The 14,150-nt window shown below is 40.5% G+C and overlaps 2 protein-coding genes and 5 non-coding genes across 8 annotated transcripts; all 7 read left to right on the top strand.

Annotated features, from left to right (window-relative positions):
* The first annotated feature begins 859 nt into the window (after nucleotides 1-859).
* Nucleotides 860-3,865, top strand: rpl17 (ribosomal protein L17). Its single transcript, XM_020636897.3, has 7 exons — nucleotides 860-905; nucleotides 1,378-1,427; nucleotides 1,616-1,656; nucleotides 2,408-2,542; nucleotides 2,727-2,825; nucleotides 3,424-3,615; nucleotides 3,789-3,865. The coding sequence occupies exons 2-7, from the start codon at nucleotides 1,388-1,390 to the stop codon at nucleotides 3,834-3,836; spliced, it is 555 nt and encodes a 184-aa protein (XP_020492553.1). The 5' UTR covers nucleotides 860-905; nucleotides 1,378-1,387; the 3' UTR covers nucleotides 3,837-3,865.
* LOC114920411 (small nucleolar RNA SNORD58) lies at nucleotides 1,469-1,538 on the top strand. The gene has a single exon (XR_003808737.1). It is a non-coding gene; the product is annotated as a small nucleolar RNA SNORD58 (small nucleolar RNA).
* LOC114920412 (small nucleolar RNA SNORD58) lies at nucleotides 2,048-2,114 on the top strand. The gene has a single exon (XR_003808738.1). It is a non-coding gene; the product is annotated as a small nucleolar RNA SNORD58 (small nucleolar RNA).
* Nucleotides 2,587-2,656, top strand: LOC114920408 (small nucleolar RNA SNORD58). Its single transcript, XR_003808734.2, has one exon. It is a non-coding gene; the product is annotated as a small nucleolar RNA SNORD58 (small nucleolar RNA).
* LOC114920410 (small nucleolar RNA SNORD58) lies at nucleotides 3,011-3,077 on the top strand. The gene has a single exon (XR_003808736.1). It is a non-coding gene; the product is annotated as a small nucleolar RNA SNORD58 (small nucleolar RNA).
* LOC114920409 (small nucleolar RNA SNORD58) lies at nucleotides 3,654-3,720 on the top strand. The gene has a single exon (XR_003808735.1). It is a non-coding gene; the product is annotated as a small nucleolar RNA SNORD58 (small nucleolar RNA).
* Nucleotides 3,866-9,214: 5,349 nt separating the features above from the next.
* On the top strand, nucleotides 9,215-12,245 carry nkx6.1 (NK6 homeobox 1). Of its 2 annotated transcripts, none has more exons than XM_020636989.3 (3): nucleotides 9,215-10,065; nucleotides 10,229-10,401; nucleotides 11,457-12,245. In XM_020636989.3, the coding sequence occupies exons 1-3, from the start codon at nucleotides 9,501-9,503 to the stop codon at nucleotides 11,718-11,720; spliced, it is 1,002 nt and encodes a 333-aa protein (XP_020492645.1). In that variant the 5' UTR covers nucleotides 9,215-9,500; the 3' UTR covers nucleotides 11,721-12,245. The 2 variants fall into 2 exon arrangements, with proteins under 2 accessions (XP_020492645.1, XP_020492644.1); XM_020636988.3 differs by having other exon boundaries at nucleotides 9,215-10,071.
* Nucleotides 12,246-14,150: the final 1,905 nt, after the last annotated feature.

The following is a 14,150-nucleotide window of genomic DNA, read 5'->3' as shown; positions in this document are numbered from 1 at the left end:
GGCAGAAGAAAATAAAGGGAGGAATTATCACAACATCCAAAGGTAAGAGGGAGCGAGGAGAGCAGAGACAAACAGGAAGGAGACAAATGGTCCTACGACGGAGGATTAGGGCCACGTTAAAGAAAAACAATCTCGAGGTGAAACCGTAATATTTACAGTCTATGGATTAAATCCGTAAATGTACGAGAATAAAGTCATAAATTCATTACGTTAACCTTGTAAATTTAAGAGAATAAATTCGTAAATCAATTTAAATTAGGCTATTTTATGTAAATTATTATTCTGCAAGGTTGTAGCCTATCAGAAGAGCGAAAAACACGAAAGACACAACTTCCTCCGAGTCAGTGTGGTTCTTTCTTCAGTTTCTTTTCAGGGTCCTGATGTTTTATGACAATGTGAAGATGATGATGATGTGCCAAAAGCTTGTGTAGTTTCATTTCTGCATAAGGAAATCCCCAACACGAAACAGTTTTTACCGACTACACAAGGAAGTGTTTCCTTATTTGTGAAATCATTACTAAAGTATAACTTCACAAGATGCTCCACGTTTGTGGCTGCTAGTGAACATCCACCAGGTGTGAGCTCCGCGGTCAGGAGGAGGCAGGTAAACATGTCATCAACGACAGACTCTAAAATACAAACTGGAAAAAGATCACAGCTAACTGAATGGTTACAGCTGAATTCAGAGCTGGTAAAAAAAAGAGATTTATTTAGACTCAAAACAAGAGTAAACAAATAAATAGATTACTTCCGGTCCACAATCCAGTTCAGAGGGTAAAGGAGACGACAAGAAGCAGCTGCTGCGCTGTTCTCCTCCTCACCAGCAGGGGGCGGTAACCTTCACAAGAAGCAGAAGAAGAGCGGCGCAGTCCCCGGCTCTTCCTCTTCCTTCAGCGGCCTCAGAGGTAAGAGACCAGTCCGTCATGGGACGAACAGAATCTGTCTTTAATCTTCATTAAATCTTCACCATCCTGCTTCTAAATCCACGGAGTTTTATTTACGATGATTTAAACACTCAGATGTTGTTGTAGTTTTGTGTTCTGAGTCGATATTTAACTGTTAACTTGATGTTTGTGGAGACACCGGGTTCGTGGCTGGTTAACATGTCCGCCATGTTGGATCTGTTTGCAGATGAAACTGAACTAAATTAAGCCTCCCCAGCGCTAATTTCTCTCTTTTACCCGTGATTCGTTTGTTTTACAATCTTATCTTTTAGTTCTGGTTCCTCTTAAAAGTGTTAGTGACTCTTATTAATCACTGCAGCCGATGCTAACCCGAGGAAATGCTAACGGAGCAGCTAAGCGTTACTAGCAGCTTTAAATTAATTAACTCTGTAATTAAAGACTAATTAATTATATTTCATTCTTCATCCCGCAGATTTCTGAAAATGGTCCGCTACTCTCTCGACCCCGAGAACCCGACTAAATGTGAGTAAAGTGCGCATGTGAGTGTTTGTGTGCTAGCACGTTAGCTGTGATGACTTCTTAGGACACCTTTGGATAAATCATGAAAACAAAACAGAATCACACCTGAGCTAACACCTGGTTTATCTTAAACCACACGTGGTGCACCTGAGACCTGCTCGTGTCTAATGTTTCTCTCTGTGTTCATTCAGCATGCAAGTCGAGGGGCTCCAACCTCCGGGTTCACTTCAAGGTAAGAAGTTTGTTTTGTTAATTAAAACTTTCATCATGAAGGTTTCTCCTGTTTATGTCGAGCGAGATGCAAAAACAGCTCGCAATGAGGATGCAACCAATCAGTGATGAGAGATCATTATCTGCACACCTTCATATGACGTCACGTTGAGTATGTAGTACAATCTGACGTCATTGACTGTTTTCTAAAACCTCCTACTGTCCCAAGTAGTTTGCGCTGATTTAGTCAAAGTGTGTGTGAGATCTTTAAGTTTGTCCAAAATTCCTGGATGTCTCCTGCAGAGCATTGTGGGGCTTTTAAGTATGACCCGTGTGCGCCCGTCTCGTACTCAAAAACTGTCCTCAGACATGTGACGCTTCAGTGTGTGTGTGTGTGTGTGATGTGAAGGAGATCGCAGTGATGACAATTTAGGAAAATTTTGTATTAACCATGAAAAGAAATGAGAATATCTGAGCGATCTCCTCACTGTGAATCTGTGACTCAGAGTATTTTTAAATAAATAATTAAGTACAAATCAAACGTTCAAAGGGGGTTGTAGCTAACCTCAGGGCTAACCTGTCACTGGGACTAGTTGCTGGTTGCAGGTCAATCTTTTAACTCTGACTGGAATTTGTTGACCACAAAGAAAGTCTCGCCTTAAGAATCAGACAGTCGATCACTTCCTGCGCTGTCAGATGTTTTCTGCAGACTTGAGACACAAATAATAACTCTCATTGTGACGCATTTTGTGTGCGTTTGTTTCTCTCACCAGAACACCCGTGAGACAGCCCAGGCCATCAAGGGCATGCACATCCGCAAGGCCAACAAGTACCTGAGGGACGTGGTCGTCAAGCACCAGTGTGTCCCGTTCCGCCGTTACAACGGAGGAGTGGGCAGGTGTGCCCAGGTGAGCTCCGACTCCAGCCAATCACACGTCTGGTTGTGATGGCTCTGCTGTGATGACCATCTTAGGACACCTTTGGATTAAAGATGAAAACAACACTCTAAAAATCTGAGCAGCGCCGCGTCGCCTGCGCTAAACGCTCACAGGTAGAACGTGATCTCTGACCAGACGTTTGTCTCTTTTTCAGGCCAAACAGTTCGGCTGGACGCAGGGACGCTGGCCCAAGAAGAGCGCCGAGTTCCTCCTGCACATGCTGAAGAACGCCGAGAGCAACGCTGAGCTCAAGGTACGTCTGAAACCCTCTGACTTCATAACACAAAGCGTTCCTGTCGGTCCCAACAAGTAAGACAAAGACCACCTGGTGTCTCTGAACTCTCTGATGTTTGATACTTCAGGCGAGGGAAAGGCTGACCCCGGCCTCCGACGCACGCTATGAAGCGTCACGTGTGTCAGCGTGTGATGTGAAGGAGATCGCAGTGATGACAATTTAGGACACCTTTGTATTTACCATGAAAAGAAATGAGAATATCTGAGCGATCTCCTCCTCACTCTGTGGACGCTAACACGATGCATTCAGACACCCGTTAGTTTTTTACTCTCTCAGCGCGTGATGGTTCTTTATTGGAGCGTCCCAACGGGAAGCAAAGCCGCCTGTTTATTGATGAGTCTGAGTGTTGAGATTTCAGTCAACAGCTCGTCAATACAAAACACCACACTTCAGTTTGTCCACCTTCAAAATAAAAGCTCTACACTTCAGTTTGTCCTCCTTCAAAATAAAAGCACCACACATCAGTTTGACCACCTGCACCATGCCACGCTCTCGTGCTGTTAGAAACGCTTTGTCTGACCTCCTGATGTTTCTGACCCGTCTCTGCTGTCTTCAGGGTCTTGACGTGGACTCTCTGGTCATCGAGCACATCCAGGTGAACAAGGCGCCAAAGATGAGGAGGCGTACGTACCGTGCTCACGGTCGCATCAACCCATACATGAGCTCCCCGTGTCACATCGAGATGATCCTGACGGAGAAGGAGCAGATCGTCCCCAAACCCGAGGAGGAGGTCGCCCAGAAGAAGAAGGTACGTCTCTCGTTAATGTCCCTGAACGCACCGTGGAGCTGCACTGATGACATCTTAGGACACCTTTGGATAAATGATGAAAATAACACGTTAACTCTGAGCGGCTCGGCTTCGTGTCCGACCGCACGGCGCTCGTGTGTGCTGCCTTCATGACTCTTTGTTTGTGTCCGCAGGTTTCACAGAAGAAGCTGAAGAAGCAGAAGCTCATGGCCCGGGAGTAAAAACTGAATAAAGCTCGTACACATGTTAATCCCGCTCTGCCCGAGGCTCTTTATTTCTACACACTGAGGTTAACGAGCAAAGGATGCTGATTGGCTGGTTACATCGGGAGTGTCTGAGCATCATGTTTCAGTCCACAGCTGGTTGATGTTTCAGTGTTTCACTTTGTTTGAATCAACCAGATAAAATCTCTACGTTAATATTTATATTCTCACTGACTCAAACATGCAGCTCGTCTGATTACAAGAATTGAATCTCACTTTGTGTGAGCGTGACGGGAAGGTGTATCGGCATGTTCATGTTCTGAACTTGAAATATTTATCAAGTAGGGCTGAAGTTGTTTTAAGAGATTTATGCAGAAAAAAAATATCAATCTGTTCTATTTTTATAGCAGTTTTTTTGGCATGGACATTTTTGTTTTTGGTGACTTAAGAGGGTAGTAAATTAAACTGATGCCTGAGGGATAAGTGAATTACCTGTTGAGCCTGTAACAGGAAGTGATTAGTTTGTTTCCTCACATTTATCGAAGTCTTCAGGGTGTCTGTGTGATGGAAAGAACTGCCCAACAACTCAAAACATTTGGAGAACTTCTTTCCAGAACATCTGGAGTTGTTGAAATCCCCACATACACCACACACAGGGCACCAAACCCCTCATAGCATCCAACACAAACAGGAACACGGCTGTCTTTTCCCGGTCCTGGAACCAGACGTCTGACTGCAAATCCTTCTTCCACGCAGATAAATACAAAGAGTTCTCTTTAGAACCTGCATTTTTAACATTTATAATAATATATATATATATATATATATATATATATATATAATTAAATGAAGCGTTCATTGTAGAGAAAACAAAGCAGGTAAGGATTGAACTCTTCGCTGCTTCGAGGATTCATTGATCAAGAGAAATGAGGCCGTGAAGGTGGTTTTACTTTCTGTACGCCCAGAGCCTAGTGGTTAATGCAGGTGCCCCGTGTACAGACTAGACTTTGGTCTAATTAAACTTTTAAACATTGAGAGAGAGGTGCTAAAACCTCATTAGACTTTAAAACATCCTGGATCATCACAGATCTAAATCCAGTCCAGGTGAGAATGATTCTAGATAAAAGTCCATATAGGCCTGAAGAAAGAGTGGTCAGTTTTAAATCCTATTCTAGGTTTATTTGTGAAGATTTAGACAACTGTATTTATAAAGCACATTTCTTAGTGATACAGCACAAAGTACAGAGAAAGAAATCAAGCAGCAAAAACATGACCCCCTAACCCCCACAATCCACGAACAAGGTAAGAAATAAGGACGTAAAACAGGAAGTGACGGCGTGAGGGAACACCTTCATGATGGGAGGTTAAAATGTTAAAATGTAACTGAACGATGATCCAGAAAATAAAACCAGTAAAGATTATGTAAAATAAATAAAACTACATGAGAAGTTTAAATTCAGTTTAAAGCTCAAAATGGTGCCGTTGAGTTTGATGTTAATATAAACACGTCAAACAGCTAGAGGTCATGAAGGTTAGAGTCCAGGGGGTCCTGGACTTTCAGCCGGGGACCCCCGAAGGAACCATGCTACAGACGACCCGCCCCCTGAGGTGGTTAAAACGCCAACAGGCCGATCCAAACATTGACATGAGAACCAAACAACAACGGCCTTCAGTGAGTTTGTGTTTGCAAAGAGCCGCAGGTCGTGGTGTTCAAACATTTAAAAATGTTAAATTCAATTTAAGAACAAATCTCCCTGAACAACTTATTTTCTATTTAAAGTGAATCTACTTTTCTGTGTTTGTTTTCGCACGGGACATTTTGAATCATTTAAAAATTGTTTTTGAAAGGCATCTCCAGACCCCCCTCCCCTCTGAGAACCCCTGTTACAGTTCCTCAGTAACTAGTCATTACAGTATGATTACAGTCTTATTAGTCTGACAGGAAGTGACCCCCTCCCCCCCTCTCCTCAGAGGAGACTTGACCCTGGCCGGGTCCTGACTCCTGGTTTATGACTTCTTGTCTCAGTCCTGATGGTTTCATCTTTTGGTCACGTGACATAAAATAATAAAAACATGTTTAAAGAAGTTTCTGATCGTTTGAGAAGCTTTTTGATGTTTATGATTTACAAAACCTTTTTATTTAAACTGATGACATAATGAGACTCTGTACTGTTTACAGTTTTTTCCAATTGCTAAAACACAATTTTGCAAACTAGGCTGGTTTTATCAAAATACTTTCAATTCACAAAACCACACACCCAAACTGCAGAATACCTCATATATCCTGCAAAATGAAGCAGTGCAACCAAAACTACATATAGCATTATCAAAATCAAACTTCTGCACCAAATGGCGCACACTTCATTCATATTAACAGATTTTTGTCTAACCAACTACACACTGTTGGGCATAATGAAAAGCACTCTCATCTTTAGTATGCTTTGCCATAATACTAAAATAGTTCAAATTGTAGACAATTCTTCAGATTGTTCACATGCACAGAAATATTTGCAGACACACACACATGCTGTTGAAACATTATTTTTTTTATTTTTCACCAAACAAGTCAGTGCAACATATACCAGTACAGTTAAACGGCTCAAGTTGGGCTGCACTCTCTGTCCAGCCTCTCACATTGTCAGTCCATGGTTGATGACATGATCAACTTGCTCTGATTTCATTTGAAAGTTGTTTTCTTTCTTCTTTCTTTCTTTCTTTCTTTGGCCATGACCTCCTCTACCAGCTCTACCCTTACCTCCCACTCTTCCTCCCCCTCTCATTCTCATCCTCCCTCTTCCTCTCTCTGCAACCTCTTCCCTTGTTGTTGTAAAAAAAAATGTGCTCACCTGTGGTCTTTTCATAGTTCTTACTTCCTGATTGAAGTGATAACAATTAATAATTGAGTTGTTTGGCCAGGTGGCACATACATTGGCCAATTAGCTCATGTGGTGTCATTTTGAATGGCAGTGTTTTGAGATGGCAAACATTTGACTTTATGTCAGATTGTTGTGTCTTACGCAGAGAACCGTGTTCAGTGCATTTAAAAAGCGCCAATTTGAATTGCAAAATGTGTGTAAAGCAGAAAATGTGTTTAGACTTTTTGAGACTTGCTCTCTGTGTGTCAGTTTAAATAATTGTGCTATGCATGTCATTTTAGTGTGTTAGCAATTGGAAAAAACTGTAAGGTTTTTAATGTGTTCACTTGCTGCCTGCGCAGTTCTGAAAGAGTCCACCAGGGGGCGATCGTGTATCACTGAGTGTGTGTACAGATAAATATTAAGAAATCCTCTGAGTGACAGAAAGAGAAACTTAATGCAGTTAGAGTTAAAAACAGTATTTAAAAAATGTGTCTTTATATCAATTTAAAGAAACCAGTTTGACCTGAGAGCAGATGTTACAGGTGTTAGAAGTCTCAGGTAAGACGAGGTCAGTTTATTTATAGAGCACATTTCAGAAAGAAGGAAAAGTGCTTCACATGTTACCGTCTCAGCCGTCTGAGGTGTTACAGGTATTACAGGTGTGTGTCCTGTATCAGCGCAGTCTTCAGTCAAATGAAACTTTTTTTGAGGGTTTTATCAGAAAATATGAGAATCATTTCTTTCCGGCTCTCAGAATATGAAAGGTGATTCAAGACGATGTGCACGTGAAGTGTTTCTGAACGTCTCGTGATGAAAGAGGAGGGGGTTATTAAATTCTTCTTCTACTCTTCTTTTATTCACGACCTGAGATTTGATGTTTTTAGTTTCTTGTTTCTTCGATTAAAGAAATAAACTTAAAAATAAATAAGAAACAAAGATCAGAGCCACGTGACGTAAAGACTTTAAATAACATCTCCCACACACGCGCACACACACGCGCGCACACACGTATATCTCTAAAATCAGCTAAAACATCATTTTATTCTGAATCTCTTTCTTCTGACTCAAATACTTTAAATAAATGTCTCCATAATGTTTTAACTTCCTGTAATTTAAAACGAGTGAATCTAATTTTAGAACTCACTTAAATACTTTCAAAATAAAATATAAATGTTAATAAAAACAACGACGTGTTTATTTTTATTTACTTTTTTATATTTACTCCTCGTGATGTTTCTTCAATCATTTTAAATTATTGATGAAAATCTTCTTAGCGGCTCAAACTCAACGATTGTTTTCAGTTTGTTTGTTTTTAAAATCTGAATTTAAAAAAGTGTCTGATCCAGCACGTGGCGCCCCCAGGTGGCGTGGAGCTGAACGCTGTCTGCCTGAACATTTGAAATAAATTAAAAAGTGAAATAAAATAATTTATAACAAAAATAAAGATTTATCACCGAGGGTCTGATACTTTCATCTCATTAAATATATTGAATCGCTCGAACGTTTGCTCGATTTTCAGAATAAAACTAAAAACAGAGAAATTGAAACATTATTAAAAAACTTAAATCAAACTGCATCATGAACCTCTTCACATCACAATATTAAAAATGTCAAACATTAAAGTGTGAAATCGTTAATCTTCATTAGTTATTTGAATAAATCGTTAACTCTTCGCTGGTCGAGAAGAGTGTCATTTGTTTTGAAAGGTTAAAGGTTAAAGTCGACGCTGCGTTTAAATTTGAATTTGTCAGCGGAAACAACCACAAACGATTCAAATAGTTAAACCCGATAAATCACAGGTTTGAAATTCTGTTACTTTGTATTTCAAAATAGAAATTGTTAGGCTTTTATTTTGAAAATTATAGTAAATGATTCAAATTAAAATCATACACTAAAATAAATAACAAACAGATTTTTTTTATTTCAGTCGATTGTAGATTAATCCAAATCAATCTCTCTGTTAAATAAATAAATAAATAAAGTTTAAATCTTTAATTTAAGGTCAGCTGGTTTTATAAATATGTCGTCATTAATTAATTAATTAATAATTTATGAATTTAAAGCTTCCTGCACGTGTCTGAACTTTGACCTTCACAGATTCAGAGTTTTAAAAAGAAAACATGAAATCTTATTTTGATAAACTGATCAGTGTTTCCGTGTGTACTTCCTGTTTGTGGAGTTTAAAGACATTTATGTAAATTCATAAATAAACTCATTAATTAAAATAAATAATATTTAAATAAAGACAGAGTGAAGGAGAGGCACGTGAGATAAACTCACGCGATCACAGCTGTTATTAAAGTTACAGGTGAGTTATTTATTATTACAGGTGTTTTATTAAACCTGTCACAGTCTCGTGAGTCTCTTTTCATCTTTCTACAAACATCTGAGTTTTTTTTCCATCCGATCAGCCAATCAGGAGGCTTCCCTAAATCTATACACCCCTACGTCACAGAGAGGTCAGCCAATCAGGACAGAGACACCCCCCAGTTCTCTGAAAGTTTGGACTTTAGCTCATAGAGGATCTGATCCAGTTTTATTGTCTCTGCCTGAGGACCAGAGAGGACCCGGACCCGCACAGACCCGCACAGGCACGCACAGACTGCGAGGGAAGATCTGCTGTGAGGAGATTAATTTTTATTTTTGTTTCATCAAAGAAACTCTCAGGACTCACCTGTTCCTGGTCCTGAGATGGGCTTGAGTTCCAGAGTGGAGCGGCTTCTGGTCCAGCTGTAGTCCGGACTGTGAGGAGCAGGCAGAGCCCCGCGCAGCCCCCGGTCCCGGCCCCGCACAGCCCCCGGTCCGGCCCCGCGCAGCCCCGGTGATGTTAGCGGTGGGTCAGATGGACGGGTCCCGACAGAGCGCCTTCCTCCTCAGCCCCCCTCCGTTAGCGGCTCTGCACAGCATGACGGAGATGAAGACCCCGCTGTACCCGGCCTACCCCCTTTCCTCCCCCGGCCACAACTCCTCCACCTCCCCAGCCACCACCTCCCCTAACCCGGGCGGCATGGCGGGCTCCTCCCCGGGCATCAAGAGCTCCGGGGGGATGTCGTCGGGGCTTGGTTCCCCGCAGCTGAGCTCCTCCGCCACCCCGCACGGGATTAACGACATCCTGAGCCGGCCCTCCGCTGCTGCGGCCGCCGCCGCCGCAGCCTCGGTGGCCGTTGCCGCCGCCTCGTCCTCCGCGGGGATCCTGTCCAGTCTGCCCCGGTTCAGCAGTCTCAGCCCCCCGCCTCCACACGGACTCTACTTCAGCCCCGGGGCCGCCGCCGTGGCCGTGGCCCGGTACCCGAAGCCTCTGGCGGAGCTGCCGGGCAGGACGCCCATCTTCTGGCCCGGAGTGATGCAGAGCGCGCCGTGGAGGGACGCCCGGTTCGCGTGCTCAGCGCGTGAGTGTAAGCAGGGCTCAGGGCGGGAATTTAAAAACAAATAAATATCTGATTAATAATAATAATAATAATAATAATAATAATAATAATAATATTTTTAATTATTAAAGTGTCCTGGCCTGGTTTTAACCCGTGCTATCTTCACATGTTGTCCCGGTTTCAGACCAGAATTCGGTGCTGCTGGATAAAGACGGGAAACGGAAACACACGCGGCCCACCTTCTCCGGTCAGCAGATCTTCGCGCTGGAAAAAACGTTCGAACAAACCAAATACCTGGCGGGACCGGAGCGCGCGAGGCTGGCCTACAGCCTGGGGATGACGGAGAGCCAGGTCAAGGTGAGCCCGGGAAACAGAGACACTCAAATGAGATACAATAAAATAAATATGAATTGAAGTAAAGTCTTTATTTTTAAGTGTTTGTCTGTTTTTTTTATCCAGGCTCAGAAACAAAGGCTTAATGTTTTTACTCTTAGAGGTTAAAAATGTATATAAGGAATAAAGATTTTAAACATTATTTAAGTAACCTAATTTAAAACATTTAAACATTTATTTAAATTAAAAACAGAGTCTGACGTGTTGATTCTCAGTTTGATGAAACTTCCTTCAGTTTTTTATATTTCTGCTCGGTTTTTTTATTTCTCGTTTTGTTTGAGCAACAACAATAATACTAATAATAATACTAACAATAAACAGGTTAGATTAAAAACTTTAACGTGTTTTTAATGAGTTCAGAACATTTGAAATGTTTTATAAAATAAAGAAATGAAATATCAGATTTAAAAACAGGAGAGTCAGAGCTGTCAGTGAAAGATCCCTGAAACCAGCACACACTGGGAATAAGACTGTTTATAACTAATTCAAACTAATATTTCTGTTCAATAACTGAATCATGTAAATACAGTTATATTATGTAAATATAGCATCCTCCTCATCAATCTGCTAACCTCACCGCTCCTCATCTCATCTTTTGCTTATTTATGTTTATATTTAAAATTATACTTTTAATTCAGTGTGTGTGTGTGTGTGTGTGTGTGTGTGTGTGTGTGTGTGTGTGTGTGTGTGTGTGTGTGTGTGTGTGTGTGTGTGTGTGTGATCTGATCTGATTCTGAATGGTTTTAAATGTTTCTTCGGATCTGATATTTGGAACTCTCCTGGATTAAAAACAAGATTTTACAAAGATTAATATAAACATACTTATTTTTTATTTTTTTCTCAGTTCTTTTATTTATCTTTAGGTCTTTTTTCCCCTCTCTCTCTCCTCACTCTGTCCGCTCTCATGTGTTTATCCTGATACTCAGGATGACCGCGACCCGGGTTAAACCTGACCCGGGTTAAACCTGACCCGGGTTAATCCTGACCCCGGTGTGTGTGTGTGTGTGTGTCTCGTGCAGGTGTGGTTCCAGAACCGGAGGACGAAGTGGCGGAAGAAGCACGCGGCGGAGATGGCGACCGCGAAGAAGAAGCAGGACTCGGAGACGGAGAGACTGAAGGGGGGGTCGGACGTCGAGGACGAGGACGACGACTACAACAAACCGTTAGACCCGAACTCGGACGACGAGAAGATCACCCAGCTGCTCAACAAACACAAACCGGGAGCAGGACCCGGACCGGGCCCGGGGCTGCTGATGCACGGATCGGAGAACGACAGCTCTTAACTCGGAGACCCAGAGACTCAGAGACTCAGAGACTAACAGACTCAGAGACCCGGTCACTCGCAGACCCGGAGACTCAGAGACCCGGACACTCGGTGACTCGGACTCTGTTTGTGGAAACGAGAGGAACTGAGGAGTTTTTAGTTTTCCTGCGGAGCTTCATGCCGGACTCACGAGGAGCTCATCGGACTCTCAGAGGCCTAAACCCGGACAGGCCGGAGAAACTCGGCCCGGCTCGGCTCGGTTATTTTTGTAAATAATCCGTGAGTTGTGAGATTAGAAAAGAATAATTTAAATGTTTTTGTACAGACCACTGCTCCCAGATCAGCTCACACTTTATTTTGAGTTCACTCAAACTTCTCCTGCTTCTCAGCGGGTCCCTGAACGCCTCTTTGACACATCAGATTAGGGGGAACCCGTGAACGCAGCACACGCACCTGTACAGACGTGTTTTTATTTATATGTGGAATGTACCTGACAGGTAAATGTAATGATGCACTTTTATTTAATAAAAACACCATGATGGATCATCTGGCCACGTGCACTCGTTAATGACACGTCATTAATTCATTAATGACACGTCATTAATTTATGACGTCACTCATTCCTCAATTAATTGATCTGCCTCATTAATATTCATCGATTAGCTGCGTCACAGAACAAATATCTTTATTTTATTATGAAAGGACTTTTAATTTGTAATCTTCTGGTTCTTAATTATACATTTAAAATAAATAAAATCCTTCAAATAAGGAAATAATCAAATTAAATGAACTTTATATAGAAATCTAAAATATGGAGGTGAGACTTAAAAACATCGGAATAAACGGAACTTCATCACGAGGTGTGTGGGGGGGGGAAACTAACGAACATCAACCATACATCAACGAAACAAACATCAGATTTCTATTATTATTATTATTATTTATTATAATTATAATAATATTTACCATGATGATGATTATTTCCTGTCCTCTGTGAGCTCCAACAAAAATACTTTATTTTATTTTATTTAACGCGGATTAATGTTTATAATTTATAAACATTTTAAATTAATTGTGTTTCCACTGAGTGACTCCGGAATGAGGCAGAAACATCTCATAATAAAATTAATTAATTCATGATAATAGATATTGTTCCTTTAATGTAAAAAAAACTAAAAACGTTTTCAAGTCTTAAAAATCAAATGTATTATTTATGACACAAACCGGAAGTGAAACGATCAGCTGGACCTCGGCTCTTAAAACGCTGATTAATGATTATTATCATTTAACTGAGTGACACAAGAAACTGAACATTTAAAAGAAGAGATAATTATGAGCTGTCAGGAACATCAAAACACACACTTCCGGTACCAATATTTAAAAAGAAAACAAAAAAAAACGATGTCCCTCACGGTAAAAAAAACATTTAACTGTCATTATTTTGTTCTAAATGTCTTTAACTAGAAAAAATCTGACTGATAGAGAGAATCTTATTTTCAGAGTCCGGGCCGAGAGCAGCACAACAAACCAGAGACAGAAATAATCCCTAAAACCTCCATCCTCCTCTAACAGACTCTGCCCTCCTCCTCTTTTATTATTATTATTATTTTAATATTATAAATCACAGATCGTCCTGAAGTCACAGAGAAAAAAGTAATTATTCAAAGCTTCTTCCTCCAACACCCTCAATCAAATAATTAAAACATTCAAATAAATTAACTTTCATATCAAAAACCTCAAAAAAGTCATTTATTATTATTATTATTATCATTATTATTATTATTATTGTCGACTTAAACTAACCCTCTTATCACTTTAAATATTTTATTACGAAAGAGTCGAATTGAATAAATATATATAATAAACCAAAGTCTTTTATTTTGAAGGTTAAACTCTGCATCAGAAGTTCTGTAATTATAAAAGAGATTTATGATTTATGATTAATTTATTTCAAGTCATTTTTGGGCCTTCTTTAGATCAGCTGAGACAGGAAGTGTTGCGAGGAGAGAGTGGGGGACGGCGTGCAGCAAAGGGCCAGGGTCGGACTCGAACCCAAGGCTGCTGCGATGAGGACTATAGTCTCCGTACCTCGGGTGCCTGACATAACCATGAGGCCATCGGCTCCCCTAAATGATCACTTTAAATATTTTATTATGAAAGAGTTGAATAAAAGACATAAAACTGGACTCATTATTTTATTTTAAAGGTTAAATTCAGCATCAAAAGTTCTGAAATCATAAAATAAAATAATCATTTATGATTATAATTCTTTAACTCAAAAGTTTTAAACACACGACCATGTATATAAAAAAAATTAATGTAAAGATTTAATTTATTTAATTTCCTGCTTCCTTTTTCTTCTTCTTTGTTTTTAACAATTAATCATTAAATCAGATGAGATTGAAACGAACAAACCGTCGATGATGAATTAAATTAATTTTTTAAAAAC

The sequence above is a fragment of the Labrus bergylta genome, chromosome 17 (assembly GCF_963930695.1).
Source record: "Labrus bergylta chromosome 17, fLabBer1.1, whole genome shotgun sequence".
In the NCBI taxonomy this organism is placed as follows: Eukaryota; Metazoa; Chordata; class Actinopteri; order Labriformes; family Labridae; genus Labrus; species Labrus bergylta.
The sequence above is the reverse complement of the archived record's forward strand: the minus strand, read 5'-3'. Positions and strand labels throughout refer to the sequence as shown.

Excerpts from the sequence above, each read along its gene's own strand:
- rpl17 (XM_020636897.3), top strand. The coding sequence starts at position 1,388 with ATGGTCCGCTACTCTCTCGACCCCGAGAACCCGACTAAAT. Across the intron at positions 1,657-2,407 it reads ACCTCCGGGTTCACTTCAAG|AACACCCGTGAGACAGCCCA; the intron begins GTAAGAAGTTTG and ends TTCTCTCACCAG. Across the intron at positions 3,616-3,788 it reads AGGTCGCCCAGAAGAAGAAG|GTTTCACAGAAGAAGCTGAA; the intron begins GTACGTCTCTCG and ends TTGTGTCCGCAG.
- nkx6.1 (XM_020636988.3), top strand. The coding sequence starts at position 9,501 with ATGTTAGCGGTGGGTCAGATGGACGGGTCCCGACAGAGCGCCTTCCTC. Across the intron at positions 10,072-10,228 it reads CGCGTGCTCAGCGCGTGAGT|ACCAGAATTCGGTGCTGCTG; the intron begins GTAAGCAGGGCT and ends TCCCGGTTTCAG. Across the intron at positions 10,402-11,456 it reads TGACGGAGAGCCAGGTCAAG|GTGTGGTTCCAGAACCGGAG; the intron begins GTGAGCCCGGGA and ends TGTCTCGTGCAG.